Raw genomic sequence first — 19,190 nt, 5'->3', positions numbered from 1 at the left:
TCGCTGAATTGACCTGATACGGTTTTGGATAGAGAATTAAATTCTGAGTTTAATGATATAATTATATTTAAAATTACGTTTAAGATGTTAGCTTTTCCCCTCTTAAATGCTTTCTCAAATTAAAAATACCTTAAAAAATTTATGTTTCTCATTTACTTCTTTATCAAGTAATTACAATATATTTATACTTACTTAATATATAAAATCATAACTAAATATTAATTTAATTAAAAATATTAATTTAAAAATTAATATAATAAAATTAATTTTTAAAAACCGCAAATTATTTCAAAGAATTAATAAAAAAATTGAAAAGATCTTAAAATTTCCATATTTTTAATATATTATAATGTAATGTTATTATAGTATTTTTTCTCTAAAAAAGCAATAAATCACTCAAATATCTCATTAATCATTTTCTTTGTTATTTTTATTTTCAATAATATTTTTTAGCCTTTCGTATTACCAAGCCTTTCGACTTATAGACCTACCCCTTTTTTCATATGATCATTTTTTAACCTATTTCTTCATTGTTTATTTTATTTTCTATCAAATTTACCTTTCTTATATTAAAGTTTCGAAAATGACTTGTGAAATCTTTATTTAATGTAGATTTTATTTACATAATAAAAGATCAAAAAATATTTATTTTTCTCTCTTTTTTTCCGGTCATGGGTTACTTTATTTGAATATTTACTGATATGATATGATGTCAAAATGTATTAGCAAATAATTAATTTTTTAAAAAAGGTAAAATATAAAGGTGAAAAATTGTAGAAATAGAATTTACGGGAAAGGATAGGGGATAAAAAAAAGGAAGCTTGGAAAATGAAGGTTATTCAATGGAAGAGATGAAGCTTAGATAGTTAGAACGAATGATGGTGGTAGCAAGTCTTTGGCGTAAGAAAAGGGATTCCTTAGACTGGTCGGTTTTTCGCTGATCCGTTTGCCTAAATCTTTGAAAAAACGTTGAGCTTTGCTACCGAAGGTGGTGAGAATGATGCAGGCGATGGGTATGAATAAGAAAGAGGGTCTAATGAACTGTACTTTATGGTTTTGCGGGATTCAGCGAGGGCGAGGGCATCGACGTTATGGTTAGAAGGTGCATTTGGGTCAATGCAGGTGAAGTCCCAAACCAGGAGCTGACTCCTTGACCAGGGGATCAAGGACATTCCATCAGGACGTTTTCCATCAGTTCTGAAAATTTCGGTTGGTTCTAGTCTAGATGGAATGCCTCCTGATTTGAGGGCGCGTAAAATGATGTCATTGCATTTGGTGTGCCGTGAAAAGCGGCCACGACAAAAGCGACAATGGAGGCAGTGCCTACCCTTGCTGTCGACGCTGGTTTCGCAATGTTTGCATTGGTACGGAAGAACAATTTCGCAATTGAGCCGTAGTCCAATAGCAAATCTTAGCTCGTCAGCAGTGAGCAACAAATCGAGGTTGTTGGAGAGTATGGTTTCTAGAAACTCGTGACCAGATCCTTGGTTCAATTGGTTAAAAACTGTCAGATCGTCGTCGTGAAGGAAGCTGGCTAATGTGTGAATCGGATGAAAGACGAGAGGCGATTAAACCACTGATGGCAAGAGTTAGAGGTGAGCTTAAGCCGATACCCCCGAGCTTGCATGGAAGTGATGCTTGTAACCATGAATTATAGTTAAAGCGGAGATTAAGGATCACTTCGGCGAGAGATTTGACGGAGATTTCAAAAGATTTTAATGAGTCGGGGAATTTGAAAATTGAGGTGGATCGAAGGGCGTAGAGAATTTTAGGAATGTAATAAAAGTTTTTGAGGAGAAATAAAGCTTGATGTGGAGGGAGAAACTTAAAGATGTTTTTGAAATGAAGTAAGCTGGATGATGCGTTGAAGTGATTGATGGATTCCAGGCCACCGACTGGAGAGCAGAGATGACTGAGGGATGAGAGTTCGGTTGTGTGGAAGTTGTGGTTGAATGGGATGGAGCAATGAAATGGGCAGATCTCAGTTTTTTGTTCGTTGAGTGAGAGACCGATAGCGTGGGAATGTGTTTTGATGATGGTAAGTGCCTTAGCAACCTCGTTAGGGGGACCACAGAGTATTCCGTCATCAATGTACCAAGTATGCAGTGGGAGATTGCAGTTGGAAGAAATGTTTTTGACCATTTCGTTGATTCCAATGCAGAAAAGTATCAATCCCAAATAATCGCCTTGTTGGATCCCTTCAGATGATGAAAGTAAATAGTTGTTGAATTGGAGATGAGATGGCTTGGAGTAGCAAGAATGGAAGAATTGGGAAAAGGTGGGGAATGAGTGGTACATTTGTGGGAGAAAGTGAGAGCTGCTAATGGAGTTGAAGGCGTTAGAGAAATCAATTTTAACGAGGATTTCGTTACTTGGGTTGGTTTGGAGATGGATACGAGTAGCGTGTGTAGCTATTTCGCAGCCTCCTCGGATGCCAATTCCAAGTTGATGATGTGCTAGAATTAAGGCTGCGTTATCCTTAATTTTGGAAGATATTAGCTTAGCGACAAGACGGCGAAATACGGTTCCGTGCAATTGGGCGGATATCCTTATTAGGTTTTTCGAGTGCGATTAGTTTAGCACCGAATAAGAGTGGTCTGATGGACTCGGGAACGAGGCCGTGTGCTATTTTGTAACAAAATGTTGTTAAATTTTGTAAAATCGGGACCTGGTTGACTATGAGGGGGGATGTGAGATCCTGGAGGAAGATGGGACGAAGCCCATCGTAACCTGGAGAAGAGTCGTGATGGAAGGATAGAATAGATTTGCGCACCTCGGCGGGGGTGAAATCAGAAGGGCAAATATTGGGAGGAGGTGGAGGTATGAAATCTACTCCGGAGGGGTGCTTTAGTTTGAATCTGTTGAAACTTTCTTCGTCACTAGTGGCAAATGAATCATCAGAAGCTACTAAGCGAAGAGCGGATTTGATGTTTAAGTTGTTAATTTTGTTGGAAATTAACTTTGCCTTTAATTGTAGGCTGGAAAGTTTTTTGGGTACATGAGAGGATGTTGTGGTTGTGAGGGTGAGGGGATGTAAGGTTGCGTCTTTAATTTGTTGGGTTAGAGATTTCTGAATCCCTGGATTGGGAGGTTGGAGAGTCGTGAAGGAAAATGTCAAGAGTTTGAGCCAATGATCGAGGGAGGAGAAGTTATTTAATAATGATGGAAGGCATGTGGAGAGGGCTTTGGCTACTTGTACTCTGGAGCCTTTAGGAATTCTAGAGATAATGGGAGGTTTGTCGGATTTTAGGAAGTTGATAATGTCGCCATGGGTGGTTGGTTGGAGGGGAATAAATGTGTTTGATGTGGTTGGTATGTAGACGTTGTTGGATGAGGTGGAAGAGTGGCTGTGAGTAGAAAAAATGGAAAGAGGATTTAGGAAGGGAGGAGGAAAACGCTTCTTGGACTTAGGACAAACGATGCTTTGGTGATTTTTATGTTTTTAGAGCATGCGGGACAGTGTACCATTATGTGGATAAAGAAAGGTTGTGAATGAAATAATCTGCAGATAATAATGATGTTGTAAAGATAAGGTTATTAAATATGAGAGGAAAGAATGGGCATAAAGGTTGTTGGGGTTGGTTGGTGTTTGATAGAGGTTGGTTATTTGTTTTAATAAATGTAATGGTTAAAGTAAATAAAAGATTGAGAGACTGAGGAATATATATAAGAGGGGGAAAAAAAGTAAATTATTTTGGGTATGTTTATGAAAGGGAAAAGAAAAATTATATTGTATTAATGGGGATATTACAAGGAATGTAAGAGAATTTGAGTCTTGAAGAATATATATATAAGATAGAGAAAAAAAAAATTTTGGTTTGATTGTGATGAATAAATGTGTACAAAGAAAAAAATATGCATGTAAAAAGAGAGCTGTGATTATGAAAGATAAAAAAGATAATATGTAAATGTTAAATTAGTTGGAAGGTTGAATGTTGTTAAAAAGAAAAAATATATAAAAGGGGAAAAAAAAAATTATTTTTGGGTATGTCTATGAAAGGGAGAAGAAATATTATTTTGTATTGATGGGGATATAAAAAGCAATGTAAGAGAATTTGAGTCTTGAAGAGTATATAAATGAAAAAGTAAAAAAAATTAATTTTGGTTCAATTGTGAGGAATAAATGTGTACAAAGAAAAAATGTGCATGTAAAAAGAGAATATGTGATTATAGTTGTGAATGAAAGAAAAAATAAATATATATGTAAGTGTTAAATTAATTGAAAGGTTAAATGTTGTTTAAAAAAATAATATGTGGATTTATTGAATATTTAAATGTTATAAGATAAATCAATATGGAAATTCATGAATGTATAATATAAGTGTTAAATTGGTTATAATGTTAAATAATAAAAAGTCTATATGTAAATTTATTGATATAGTATATGTGTTGAACTAATTGAAGGTTAAAAGTTATTTTTAAAAACAAGCTGTTTAATAAGTTTTAAAAATAAGTAGTGAAAAAAATAAGAAAGTAAGATATGTGAGGTAACTTCTGGTGAAAAAAAAGGGAGGCAATCCTTGAGTCTCAATTGGGTGGGTTGAGAAGAAAGACTTTTGAATATTAATGTTTGAAGTTAGATTATCCCTTTCTTTGGAATTGAAGCCTCTTGAAGAATAGACATGTTTGATTTAATAGAGGAAATAGACCTGATTTATTGTTGGTACATAATTGTTGTTAAGATTCAAATGAGTTTTCCTTTATAACATTCTGTGTTATATTGTTGGATTCAATTTTATGAGGTAGGGTGACGTAATGATGATGTTAAGGTGAATTTGTGGTTGCTGTAGAAGATGTTACTTTATATAATCTATTGTTTCTCTTTGAAAAGAGTGTCAAATGTCATAAATGCCTGAAGATATAATAATGTGCTGTAACCATCTTGATGGATGATGCTAAGGTGAATTTATAATTGCTTCAATTGTTTGCCTGCTAAATTCAATTTTAAGGTTGGGTGACATAATGATGATGTTAAGGTGAATTTGTAATTGCTGTAGGAGATGTTATTTCTGATGTATATAAAAAAGATGGCGTTGTTGATTAAGGTTATTTTAATTGGTCATTGATATAGTAAATGAATAGTCAAATAGGTTTTGTTGGTTGGTATTATCTATTTAGTCTGTTGTTTTCTACTTAAAGAATATGAGGTCCATATATCATTAAGATATTGTATCATAAACTTATAAGATAAATATAGTGTATAAATAAATCTATTATTTTTTTAGTGATTATTTTAGAATTTTTTACATATCAAATTATTTAATTACAATTACGATATATATTATAGTAAGAAACAAAAATTTGTATTGCACATAATATAACGAAAAAATATATCTATATTATATAATAATCTAGTGTAATAATTTATTAAATTAATTGTTAAAGGAATAGATCGGATTCCCTCTTCGATATATCGTATCGTATGTGAATAGAGGGCTGTGAAATTAAGTAATAGGCTAGTAATTGCCTCAATTATATGAATTCTGTTATTGGGTTTGATATAGAACGATACTGATTTTTCAAAACGTCAAAAAAATTCTCAATAGGGTTTAATTGAGGGGAAAAGGGTGGAAGATATAATATATTTTCATAGTTTTCTGTTATTATATGAGCTCGGTAAATGGGCGCATTATCCATTATTATTAGCGAATTCAACGGTAAAAATGTATGATAATTCATCCAGGTAAGTTTAGAATTTTATTGATGTAAATGCCCCGTCTATAATCATGTATTTTTTGAAACCATTATTTCCTATGGTGCATAAAACTGATACGTTTTTCCCCTTTGAAGGAGGGAGTTTGAAGGATGGCCTCTTACCCAGAGGTGCCCATCCATAGTGGGAAATGACGTGGGAATTGAAGCCTGTTTCATTTAAATAGAATATATTTTGAAATGGCACGTTCATCATATTTAGGCAATATTCTTTACGAATATTTATAACATCTGAGGAATTCCGTCTATCGGGCTCTTTTCCAACCCTTTTCCTGCTCCATCCCATTGATTTAAGGCATCTAGATATTCCCGAATAACTCATTTTGAGATGAGGTGGTAAATTCTCCACTATATTTTTTATCGTCAATCCATTATGTTCTAGTAGCTGTATAATTTTAGATTTTAATTTTGAATCATCCTTTTTGTTCCTTCCTCTTTGATGGATTATCTAATCGGCCAAGGAGGCACCGTAGTATTCGGGGAATGGTACATCTTCACTGAAATTTTATTTTAACAACTTTACAATATATATTTTTACCTATTTACTTTAAAAAAAGTTAAAAAATAACGATTGTGACAATTGTCACTGAAATTTTATTTTAACATCTTTACAATATATATTCTTAACTATTTACTTTAAAAAAATTAAAAAAAGTTCAAAAATAACGATTATGACAATTGTGACTTTTCTGTGGGATTTTCACTAAAATTTTAAATTAACTTGTTTACAATATATATTTTTACCTATTTGCTTTGAAAAAATTCAAAAAAGTTCAAAAATAATCATTATAATAATTGTTACTTTTCTATGGTACATCTTCACTGAAATTTTATTTTAACATCTTTACAATATATATTTTTACCTATTTAAAAATTCAAAAAAGTTCAAAAATAATGATTATGACAATTGTCACTTTTCTATGGTACAACTAAATTTTATTTTAACATCTTTACAATATATATTTTTACTTATTTACTTTAAAAAAATTTAAAAAAGTTAAAAAATAACGATTATGACAGTTGTCACTTTTCTATAGTAAGTCTTCACTGAAATTTTATTTTAACATCTTTACAATATATATTTTTACCTATTTGCTTTTAAAAAATTCAAAAAAGTTCAAAAATAACGATTATGACAATTGTCACTTTTCTATGATACATCTTCACTGAAATTTTATTTTAACATCTTTACAATATATATTTTTATCTAATTACTTTAAAAAAAGTTAAAAAAATAACGATTATGACAATTGTCACTCTTCTATGGTACATCTTCACGGAAATTTTATTTCATCTTTACAATATATATTTTTACCTATTTGCTTTGAAAAAATTCAAAAAAGTTCAAAAATAATGATTATGACAATTGTCCCTTTTCTATAGTACATCTTCACTCAAATTTTATTTTAACATCTTAACAATTTATATTTTTACCTAATTACTTAAAAAAAATATAAAAAAGGTAAAAAATAACGATTATGACAATTGTCACTCTTCTATGGTACTTCTTCACTGAAATTTTATTTTAACATCTTTACAATATATATTTTTACCTATTTGTTTTAAAAAAGTTAAAAAATAACGATTATGCCAATTGCCACTTTTCTATGGTACATCTTCACTTTTATTTTAACACATTTACAATATATATATTTTTACCTATTTACTTTTCAAAAATAACGATTTTGATAATTAATATTTTTCTATGATGGTACATCTTCACTGATTTTACATCTTTACAACATATATTTTTACCTAAAAAATATAAAAAAAGTTCAAAAATAACGATTATGACTTAATTTAGTAGACTTAATTAGTTCTTTTAGTCGACTAAATTAGCCGTTTTAGTCGACTATATTAGCCGTTTTAGTCGACTATATTAGTCGTTTTAGTCGACTAAATTAGTCACTTTTCGACTAATAGACTAATTTAGTTGCTAAATTTTCGAATTTTTCGACTAAAAGTATTAGTTAGTCGACTAAATTTAGTCGATTAACAACACTAGTTATACACCTTCAAAATTGAAAATCGCGCAATGCAAAAATACTTAAGATAGAGTTAAAAATTATATATTATTTTAGCCCTTAAAATTCTACATTGGAAAATATAACAAAAAAATTAAAAAATTCCATGTCTTATTTCCAGTAAAAATAAAAAATTAACATTATTGAGAAGGAATTTTTTTTGGGTTATGATATTCGCTCGAAATGGTTATTACCCTTATATTTAACTGTTCAATAAAAAAAATCGAGCCATTTTGTTTTTTTAATTTTATTAAATTTTTAATATTTTTATAAATTAAAATATATAATATAGATAGCGTTATATTTAAAATCATTATTATGTAATATATATAATAAAAATATGCATTGTATTGTAATTAAAATTAAAAAAATCCAATGAATGTAACCAATGTGATGTCTTGTGAAAATATGTAAGCAAACAGCCAATACAGATTATTAAGAAGCTATATTGTAAAATGAAAATAAAATTTTATTATAAAAAAAAATACCGATTGTTTTTATCATATCCATTCTACGCTTATTAATAGAATTTTATGAGATAATTTGTAAGTACGTTCGTTGTTATTGAATCTACTTTCATTATTACAGTGTTGTGTTTTCATTTATTTGCAAATAAAATTATTTGAGCTGCAAAAAATTGTTACAATAACATATTTATATATTTTTATCAATTTTTACAAGTTTATAGAAATATTTTCCATTAAATCTGCACAACACAGTATTTGTTCAATGGGCAGCCATCAATGTGATATGATATTTACAAATTGATTTTTTATTAACCTCCATCCCAAAACAATGTCATTTGTTTAAATAACCAACTAACTTTCATGAATGATTAAGTGTATTTTGATTTTTTATTTTCCAAATGCTCATTTCATTTAAAATATTGGCTATTTTTATGGCTGAATGTAGCGTTGAAACGTCTAAATTAAGTTTATGTAAAATATCAAAATATTATTCTTGTAATTTCATAGATGTTCACTTTCTGTCATCTCTGGGCAAATTTTTAAGCTTGGGTAATTTACTTTTGGCTAAAATCTTAAGTTAGCCACTTTAAAAAATCGACTAAATCGTTTAACATACTAGCTGAATGTAACTCATTAGATATTTTCTATTGCAGATAATATAACGAAAATAATATCAAATTTTAAGCTTTATCTTTTAAAATAATTCTATATTTTTAAACATCATAAATAAATTGAATTTTGTTTGCTTTTATTAATTGATTATTATGAAATTATACAAAAAATATTATACTACAAATCATTAAATAACCAGAAACAATAAAATACCGGATAGGTTTTTAAAAATATTGGCACTATCCGATATTTTCAAAAAATGCTAAATATCGTCCTGATCTTATATTTAGTATCGCAAGAATAAGCATTCTCAATAATCTCAAAATATATTACACAGAAATTACTCCTTTATTTAAAATTTATTTATAGAATAATTCATGGCACTTTGGGCAAAAATTCTGGAAATCCAAGGTGATGCTGTCAAAAAAATACCGTTATATGTCCAAACGTTTCCTTTTGAAGTTAGACATTGTTTAGCTAATTGGATAGAAGATCAACCATGGTAAAGCTTCTATTTATAAACATTTGACACACCTTATGATTATTTTAAGATATGATTTATTATTTCTAAAAAGTATTAGTTTTAAGAAAAAATATTTGTGCAAAGCTTTTTATTCAGGTTGATCCTTTTTTTTGATCATGAGGAGAATATTATTGAGAACTTGATTTATTTTTATGTAAATAAAGTAATTATGGGCGAATTTTATCAAATATACAAAAGATGCAAGTGAAAATTCATGAATAAGATTAGACATTTATGAAATATTAGATTATACATAATTAACAAGCAAATAGGTGTTTGAAAGAAATGTCCTCTATTTTTTAGGCAATTACCAAGTCTCTTTATTATTAATTGTTTAATTTAGCATTGATTATCATAGTATTTATGTCAGAGACCTGCAGGCCTGGCCCTAAGCCCGGCCCGGCCGTATTTTAATTTTTTTAAATATGGCAGGGCCGTATATTTTAAAACCAAATATTTGAAATCGCCATTATTAGCTATAAAAATCAAAAATAAATAAAATTTATTTAAAAAAAATTCGGGCCAGGCCTGAAAATTCTTTGATAATAAAGGTACCTCTGCAGGTCTCTGATTTATGTAAATAAAACCTCCAGTATTTTTTGTTCAGTATATTTTTTTATTTTTCCCAGCATAAAATTAATATTTAATCAATATAAATAATCGAATATCAGTATTAAATACAAAATTGGTTAAAATATTTATAATTAGTAAAATGTAATTTCATCATTTAAAACAATGAATTTATTCACTAAAAAAATAATTTGTACACCAACTATAATAAATTGGCCAATAATAGGGGAGGGTACTGAGAACAATGCTTGTTAGCAGATTTGGGGATCCGAGGCGAAACCAATATCGGTTCAAAGTTAGATAAAAGCAATAGTTCAGGTTCGGTTTTTAAAAACAATGAGTTATTTTACACAACATTTGATTAGAATTACATATAGAGAAGCACATTTTTTTTTATTTCAACATTAAAAAATTAATTGAAAATTTTAAATAATATCTAATATATAAATTATAGCAGTTTATTAGTGCAATATTGAACCATATTTACTTAATAATATTAAGCTTATAGGTCTGCAATGGGCGAGTTTTAACCCTAACGCTCACCCGCAATTATAAATTCGCTCGCCCATAGTTTTTTAATTTGCCCGTCTTGCTAATATATAAAAATTTTGTTTAAACCTCCCGCCTAATGTTTAAAAATGATTTCATTAGTTGGTTTGGCGCTTTATTTATTTTATTATAATGTATCTTTATTTAAGCTTATAAAATATAATATTATGATATAAAAGATGATTTTTAATAAAAAGAAATCTGCTCACACCCTAAAAATATTTTAAATTCACTTGCCCATTGTTACAAAAATATTTTTTAACCCGTCCGCCCACCCGCCAAAAAATCTTTTAGCCCGCATGCCTATTGTAAATTTTTAATTGAGCTGTGCAATTAAAATATTGTCTAGATTCACCTCAATAATATTTTTTTTATGAAAAATGTTTTTTTTATTTAAATTTAAAAATTATAATAACTAAATATTAGAAAATTTATATACAGCGGAGAATCGATTATTCTGATTTTACAAATAGTCTATTCATTAATTAACTAAAATATTTTCAATATTCTCTAATTCTAATAGATTTTGTTATACCATCCTTCTTTTTAAAGTAAAAAATTATTTATTGATGTTGCATTTTCACTAGAATTTTTTACTCTTATAAAAATTTTCCATGTTATACCATTTTATTAGTATCACAAATCTTCAACTTTACAATAATACTATACTTAGATAATTTATATATTATATTTAATTTAGTCCTAGGCATTAATAAGCATTTTTAAAATTTAATTTAAAAAGGAAGTTAAATTGATTGGTAATAATCTTAAAACAATTTGGCTATAAATTAGAATTTTACAATATACTACTAGATAACTTTCACAGCATTAAATCATAAGGTTCGAACTTCTTTACATTTTAACGATTTGTTCAGATTCTAATAGAAAATCATTAAAATACTGGGTTAAAGGTTCGGTTTGGATCCCTTGTTGATTCTCGGAAAGTCTAAGAAATGCCCGGTCATGAGTTTTTGGTTGTTCCAAAACCAACCTCTTGTTGGAAGAGAAGTATAAGATTAGAAGGTTACCGCGCATTACAGCGAATATAATAACGCGAATGCATTACCGCAAATGCCTCGAATGCATTATCGCGAAAATATTAAAGCGAATTCATTATCGCGAATGCATTATTCGAATGTATTATCGTGAATGTCTTAGCGCGAAAACATTATCGCTAATGCATTGCAGTAAATGCTTTATCGCGTGTGCATTATTGTGAAGATATTAAAGCGAATTCATTATCGCTAATGTATTATTGCGAAGCGAATGCATTATCTCAAATGAATTACATCAGTTGCAATATCGAGAATGGAGTTTAATGAAAATCGCATTTTTATATTTATCGGCCTTTAGACAGACTTAGTTGAACCTGAAATGAGGCTTAAGTCGAACTAGGGTCTAAAAACATTTTTTTTTTGGAAATAGGGCTATTTAGAAAGTTTCTTAATTATTAACTAAAAAAAATTTTTTCAGACAGGAAAATATGATTTGGAAACCACTTTCAAATTGTTAAATTTAAACTTAATATAATACTTATATCATCTCTATTGAAACAACCAAAATATTATAATTAAATATATTTTTATTCATTACTATTACCAAACAAGTTTTATAATATTATTTATATTTGAAACATTTATTTTTAAATTTAGCACATGTTAAAAAAAGATAATATTTTATATTTTAAAGCCCTAAAATTATTAATTCTGACGATTAAAACAGAATTAATATGATGGAGGTCTAATCATTGAAATGCTTCCCCATCTAATCTTATTTAAAAATTTATATGCTTTCTGATATGGCTGGGGGAGGTTGTCTATATGATACCACTATTTTTTTAAATATTTTTGAAAAATTGAAATTATATTTTCAGATCTACAGAGGTACCATTTGTATGACCTGCACTGGCCCGGATTATTTTTTTATTTTTTTGCCCAGCCCGCCTTTATATTTTAAGGCTGCCCGGATTTTTTTTAAATATATTATTTTTATTTTTTTTATAGCTAATAATGGCGTAAAATAATACGGCCCTGCCCGGGTATTTAAAAAAAAATTTTTTAGGCCCGGCCCTGTATATTTAAAGAAATTAAAATACTGCCCGGCCTGTGTACTCGGGCTTATAGCTTGGCCTGCACGTTTCTTATTTTATATATAAAAAAAAACTTTCTACTATAATAAAAGGAAAATTAACAGTATATTTTTTTTGCCCAGGAAATGTTTAATCATATTAGTCCTTAGGGGCTAGTAGAATGAGGGCTCGGATCAATTAAATTTTGCTTAAAAATATGATATAATAATTATTTATTGGCCACTATTATAGCTTTAAATTAATTCTATATGGGAATCAATAAAATTAGAAGAAAATGAAAAAAATTCATTTAAAATTAGTGCTGTAAACGTTACTCCAAAAAAATAATGCATTACTCATGCTCATGCATTACTCGTTACTTAAAAAATTAAATACTATATGCAAAAATTTCCATATTTTTTTTGTATTATTCCTTTTTCATATTTTAATTTTATGTTCTTATATTTTAACATATGATGGATTAAAATTATGATGAAGTATATATATGTCGTATTGGGATATGGAATTATGTGCCAACGTGGGGATTCAAAATAAGGGATTTTAAAAAAAGTAAATAGTATAAAATTAGTGATGTTAAAAGTTACTTTTGAAATATAACTAGTTACAGTTACTAGTTACATTGGCAAAAACATAACATTAGTTACAGTTATTTTCAAAAGTAATTAGTTACTTACTTTATACATCATTCATATGCGCATTATTTATTTATTGAATGCATTTATTTAATATAAAAAAAATTAGGATAAACAAAGTATAATCAGTTATTTAAAATAATATACAATTTATTTATATAAAAAAATATCGCAAAATTGAATATTTACATCGAATATAAAAATATATATTTGCATTGAAAAAAAAAACATTTATTTTTCATAAAAATTAGAATCTAATAAATGTTTATTTGCTTTTAACAACAAATTAATTTCAAAGTTATTATCTAGGAGACGTGCTCGTTTATCTCCAAAAATGAGCTTACATACACTGAACAAGCGCTCTACTGGAGCACTTGATGTTAGAACAACATTATATTTAATAAAGAGTAATTTTAACTTTGGAAAATCGTTATATTAGGAAAAAGTGTTGTTATTAGATTTGATAAAGTTTTCTATAAGTTCATTATCCAGAATATTTTGGCGCTTTAGGTCAAAAAATCCAACTACATCAAGTGATGTTGGTTTTAAGCATGATTCATTCGTCTGGGATTCACTTTGAGGTATTAAGGTAAATTTGAACGGGAAATTATAACAATCAGACATTTTCACAAAATTTTAAATTAATAAATTTAATTTAAAAAATAAATTTAATTTAAAATTAATTTATCACAACATGATAAAAATAAAATTAATTATTTGAATATATCTTTAAAAGTAACTAGTTACTTTTGGCAGTTACATTTCAAAAATTATAACTATTTAAAAATATAACTAGTTACAGTTATTTTTTAGCCAAAATGTAACTAGTTACAGGTAAAGTTACCTTAACATCACTATATAAAATTAAGGTATATAATGAATGAAAAGAGATGAGGTTAAGCCTTTTTAATTTAAAAAAATATTAATAAATATATTTATAAAAAATCCGAAAAACCAAAAAATATTTTCAAAGCGTAAAAGTAATACATATTAAATATCTCTAAAAAATAAAATTTTATGGTACCAGCCATAAAATATAATTTAATTGTTTTTTAAAAAAAAGATTCCGACCTTAAATATTTTTTTAAAAAAAATTTATATAAATATCTGAACAATATAATAATTTTTTGAAGGAGTAAAAGGGACCTTTAGAAAAAACGGTTAACCCTGTTCAGTTATTATATTTTAGAGAAATAAATTGCGGTTCCCGCAACACAAGTTTCTGTAAAAAGGGCTAAGTTCAAATAATATATTTAAAAATGAGTTATTTTGAATCTTATATATTTTTTTATATATAATTCATAAATGCTTATAATATAAATAAATTAGAAGATGGTTTCAATAAAAAAAAATTATGAATTAAACCTTTATAATTAGTTGAACCGAACCGAACCTTTAATATTAATTAATAGCTGATATATTTAAATTCTGCCGTTTATTACCATATTAGCTGACGGGGTTAAAGGGTAATTATTTAGTTTGTGTGTATGGTACTAAATATACTTTATTAATAAATTTTTTATAAATATTAAAATTTAGGAGAAAAAGGGGTAAAATTGTTGCAATGTATACCGTGAGCATGTTTGATATCAAAATTTAAATTTGTAATGGAAATCATATTGGATAAAATTTAAAATAGAGATGCTTTAAGATTTTTGAATTTTAAATATGGGTTATATATTGGCCTGAAAATTTTTTTTTGCAGACATAGCTAGGCCTGATCAAAAAACCAAGTCCCATGCAATCATAAAATTTTGCCATTTATTTTTATTGAATGTCTTAAATTTAATTTTATATTTAGAATAAAATTTAGATTTGTGATAGAAATCATATTGTGTAAATAAAATAGAAATGCTTGAAAATTTTTTAATTTTAAATATGGGCTAGACATTGGCCTGAAAATTTTTTTTGCAGAAATCGCCAGGCCTGATTAAAAAACCAAGCCCATGCAACTTTCATATTCTGATTTTATTTTTAAATGAATTATGACTTTTATATATTTTATTTCAGTTCTCAACTAACAAAATTATTATGGTCTTTGGCGGGCTTGAGAAAATTTTTCCAACAATATGGTTTTCAGAGATTTACCTATCTCCAGGCTTGAGAAAAAAAATTTCAGGCCAATGTCTGGTCCATATATAAAATTAAAAAATTTTCAAGCATATCTATTTTAAATTTTACCCAATATGATTTCTATCAAAAATTTAAATTTTATTCTAAATATAATATTAAATTTAAGAATTGTTATTAAATTACATAAATGGAATATAAAATTAAATTTAAGACATTGTTATTAAATTACAATAGAAATAAATGGCAAAATTTTGGGAAAGTTGCATTGCACATGGTTTTTTGATCAGACCTAGCGTGTCTGCAAAACAAAATTTTTGTCTATCCCATATTTAAAATTCAAAAATTTTGAAGCATCACTATTTTTAATTCTACCCAATATGATTCCTATCACAAATTCAATTTTTGATATTTCTAATACCCTTAATGCTCAAGGGTTACATTGCAACAATTTTATCTCTTTTTCTTCTAAATTTTAATATAAAGTATATTAAGTACCATATACACAAAAACTAATTACCCCTCAACCCCGTCATTCTTGACGGGTTATTAGCTAGTAATAAAAACAATATATATGTGTTAGTATAATAATAATATAATATATATACTTCATAATTTTAATCCATCATATGATAAAATATAAGAACATAAAATCAAAATATGTAAAAAGGATTATTATATATAAAAAAATAAAATATATAAAAGAGATTTTTAAGAAAAGTTAGGTTAGCCCCTTAGAAAAGAGACTTTTAAAGAAACTGATGTAATTCGATTTATGAAAGGAGAGACTTTGCTTAAGGTAAAAATCTTCCCTGGGTTCATCAGTGATTTTACTAATAAGAGGGTTCCTTGAAGAATGTTAAAGCATCGCTATCAAATGTGGCTAATGTAGATTTAAAAATGTATTCATTGGATATTTCCAAATATTTATTAATTTTGGATAGCTTTGATGTCCAAGATGTTTGTATTTGTACTAAGATTTGTAGGAGCTAGAGGATTTACACAGGAATAGTCGAAATTGATCTCTCTTTCGAGGGATTTGGGTAATGTCATCTGGAGGATTTCCATACGACCTGAAAATACCACTAGGTTCGAGGATCGATGTAATCTGCGCAGATTTAAGGGCACATGAATAATGGTATTACAATGATTGTATCTAGGAATACTACGTCCTTTTCATGAATGGCAGTGTAGGCTATTTCGTCCTTTCAAGTCAACAGGGGCATAACATTCATAGCAAAGGTAAGGTGGGGTAATTGAGCAATTGATACGGATTCCAATGGTATGAGTGAGTTCATTTTTGGTGAGTTGTAATTGAATATTAACAGAAGGAATAGACTCGAGGAACTCGGGCCCAGAGTTTAGCAATGACGAAAAGAGAGGACGATCTAGGGGTTGCATGCTTGATAGTCTAGTTTTGACTCAGCAGGCAACAACCGAGATGTCCCATTCCTTCTCGTCCACAGGACAGAGAGTGGTAACAATAGGTTTTATTATCAAGCATCTTGAGATAAAAGTTGTTAAAGCTAAATTAGAAGGAGATTTGATGTCAAGACCGGCAAATTTTGTTGAGAGAAAAAACTGGGTGATCCCCTTAGCCCATTGCTATTTCGTCTCGGAATCAACGATATGATCATGTCTCCTCCTCTCTTTATCTCCTGGAAGGAATTTTATATGATATGAAGTGTAAAGTGGAATGATATCGATAGCAGGTATGGAAAAATATGCCATATCCAGGAAAAAAGTGCTCAAGGATTTTAAGAAAGAGTTCTGAGAGAGGGTATTAAAGACATATTTTAATTAAGATTTCATTTGAGGGATTGTTTTTGAAATGAATACTAGTTAAGTATATCACAGCCTCACAACCACCGGCAACTCCAACGCCCAGTTGAAAAGGATTCAAGATGAGAGATGCATCATGCTTAATTCTTAGGAAATCATTTGGGCAACAAGGCGCTTAAAAGATGAGTCCATAGAAATTGGCCTGTTATCCTTATTGGGTTTTGCAAGGCAATGAGTCGTACACCAAAAAGTATTGTGACGCAAAATCTGGAACATCACCGGCCAAAATTTTATTACAAAAGTTGGCAAGCAAGGTTAGGATTGAAGTATGGGAACATATTAATGCAGAAGTAATGCCCTGAAGAAGTACAGGACGAATTCCATCCAGTCCATGGGCGGAATACAATGGAATGTAAAGATGACTTTTCTAACTTCTTCCTATGTGAAATCAATCGCGTGAATTATAGGATTGATGGTAGTATCATGAGAGGCATCGGCAAGTGAATCATAAGTAAATGCTAACTTAAGCACACTTTTGATTTTTAGATTATCAATTTTTTTTTAGATATAAGGTTGGCTTTGATCACTAAAGAAGAAGTTATATTTTTTTTGTACAATAATTGGAGAATGAAAATTCAACAAGAAGGTATGTTGTTAAGGACGGCATCTCAAATTTGTTGAGTTAAAGATTTGAGTAAAAATTTGTCAGGCACTTTGAAAGTATTAAAGCTTTAAAAAAATATTTAAGCCATTCCTTTTCATAATTAAAATAGAGGGAGGAAAATCAGAGATAGATTTAGCTACCAATAAACGAGTTTAGGGATTCGAGTAATAACATTAGGCTTGGAGGAGAATATGGGGGAGAAAGAAATATCAGGTAGATGTGGGATTACGATATTGATGTTACAATAGGGTCATTGTTAACATTTAAAACTGTATCATTATTTAAGAACTTACATTTATGTCTATTAAACCACAGAAGGTGAAATGTTTAAGACATTGTGGGAATTTTGAAGGTTTAAGATTATAATTAATAGTTTCTAAAAGTTATATATCACTCGTTGGAGAATTACTATGATTCAAAATTTGATATTCCATTATTGGTAACAAATTAAAACAATTACAACAAATAATTTGTTAATAGTGCAATATGAAGAAAGGTAGATTACAATTTTTTGGTAATTAAGAGAAATTAAATTAAAAATTTAGCCATTGAAATTTTAAGCTTAACTATAAATTAGAAAAGTTAGTTAATTTTATGACATGAAGGACTGCATTTTGATAGGAAGGAATGGTGGCAAACATTATAACAAGAATATCATAAATATTTTAAATAGAGGTTAATTTATATTGTTAATATAAATAAATTATACAAAAATAATATATATTTTTTTTTTAATTATGGTTCCTTTTTGAGAACACAATTATGAAATCCTTTATTTTCAATTTTCAAATAATTAATAATATAAAGTATTAAAAAAAACGAAAATATAATATTTTATGTTTTAATATATTTAAAAATGTTTGAAAAATATATAATAATACTATAAAAAAAAAGAACGGAGATGGTGTGACGCAGGGAAACAAAAATGAAAAAGGGACGTAAGTGTTGTCTAGGATAGCTCTTTGGCTAGAAGACTACCATTGAAACTGATATAATTAGCTTTGAGAATCGCTATGGATAATCGTTGACGAAGAAAAAAACCCTCTCGAGGTTCTTCTGAGAGTTTGCTGATTTGTGATCCTAAGTTTTTGAAAAATGCTAAGGCGAGTTTGCCGAAGGTGCCAAGAGTGGTTGATATGATTGGGATGAATCAATGATCGTTCATTATTTCTGTGTATTTAGAAGTTTTAAGTTGTTCCTTCTGGTCAAGGATGTTGATGGCGTGGTTGGATGGGGCCAAGGGGTCAATACAGGAATAGTCCCATACCAAAAGTTGCCCTCTCCTCCATGGGATTTGAGAGATCCCGTCAGGACGTTTACCGTCAGATCTAAAAAGACCCTGTAGTTCTAGAGTGGAAGGAATTTGGGCGGATTTCAGTGCATGTTGGATGATTGTATTACATTGCTTGTGTCTGATGAATCGTCCATTGCAGGAGCGACAATGTAAACTATGTCTACCCTTCGAGTCAACTGGCGAGTTGCACCCTGAGCAGATG

The 19,190-nt window shown here is 28.7% G+C and overlaps 1 protein-coding gene across 1 annotated transcript in view; it reads left to right on the top strand.

Annotated features, from left to right (window-relative positions):
- The window catches only part of LOC135930405 (signal transducer and activator of transcription 5B-like), a 95,118-nt gene that overhangs the window by 25,253 nt on the left and 50,675 nt on the right, over nucleotides 1-19,190 (top strand). Inside the window, exon 2 of the mRNA XM_065467197.1 lies at nucleotides 9,185-9,317. Coding sequence (XP_065323269.1) covers nucleotides 9,193-9,317 — 125 coding nt within the window. The 5' untranslated portion in view covers nucleotides 9,185-9,192. The remainder of the gene's footprint in view (nucleotides 1-9,184; nucleotides 9,318-19,190) is intronic.

This window comes from Gordionus sp. m RMFG-2023, chromosome 5 (genome assembly GCF_954871325.1).
Source record: "Gordionus sp. m RMFG-2023 chromosome 5, tfGorSpeb1-WG-v2, whole genome shotgun sequence".
NCBI classification, from domain to species: domain Eukaryota; kingdom Metazoa; phylum Nematomorpha; class Gordioida; order Chordodea; family Parachordodidae; genus Gordionus; species Gordionus sp. m RMFG-2023.
This window is presented reverse-complemented; position numbering and strand designations above follow the sequence as displayed.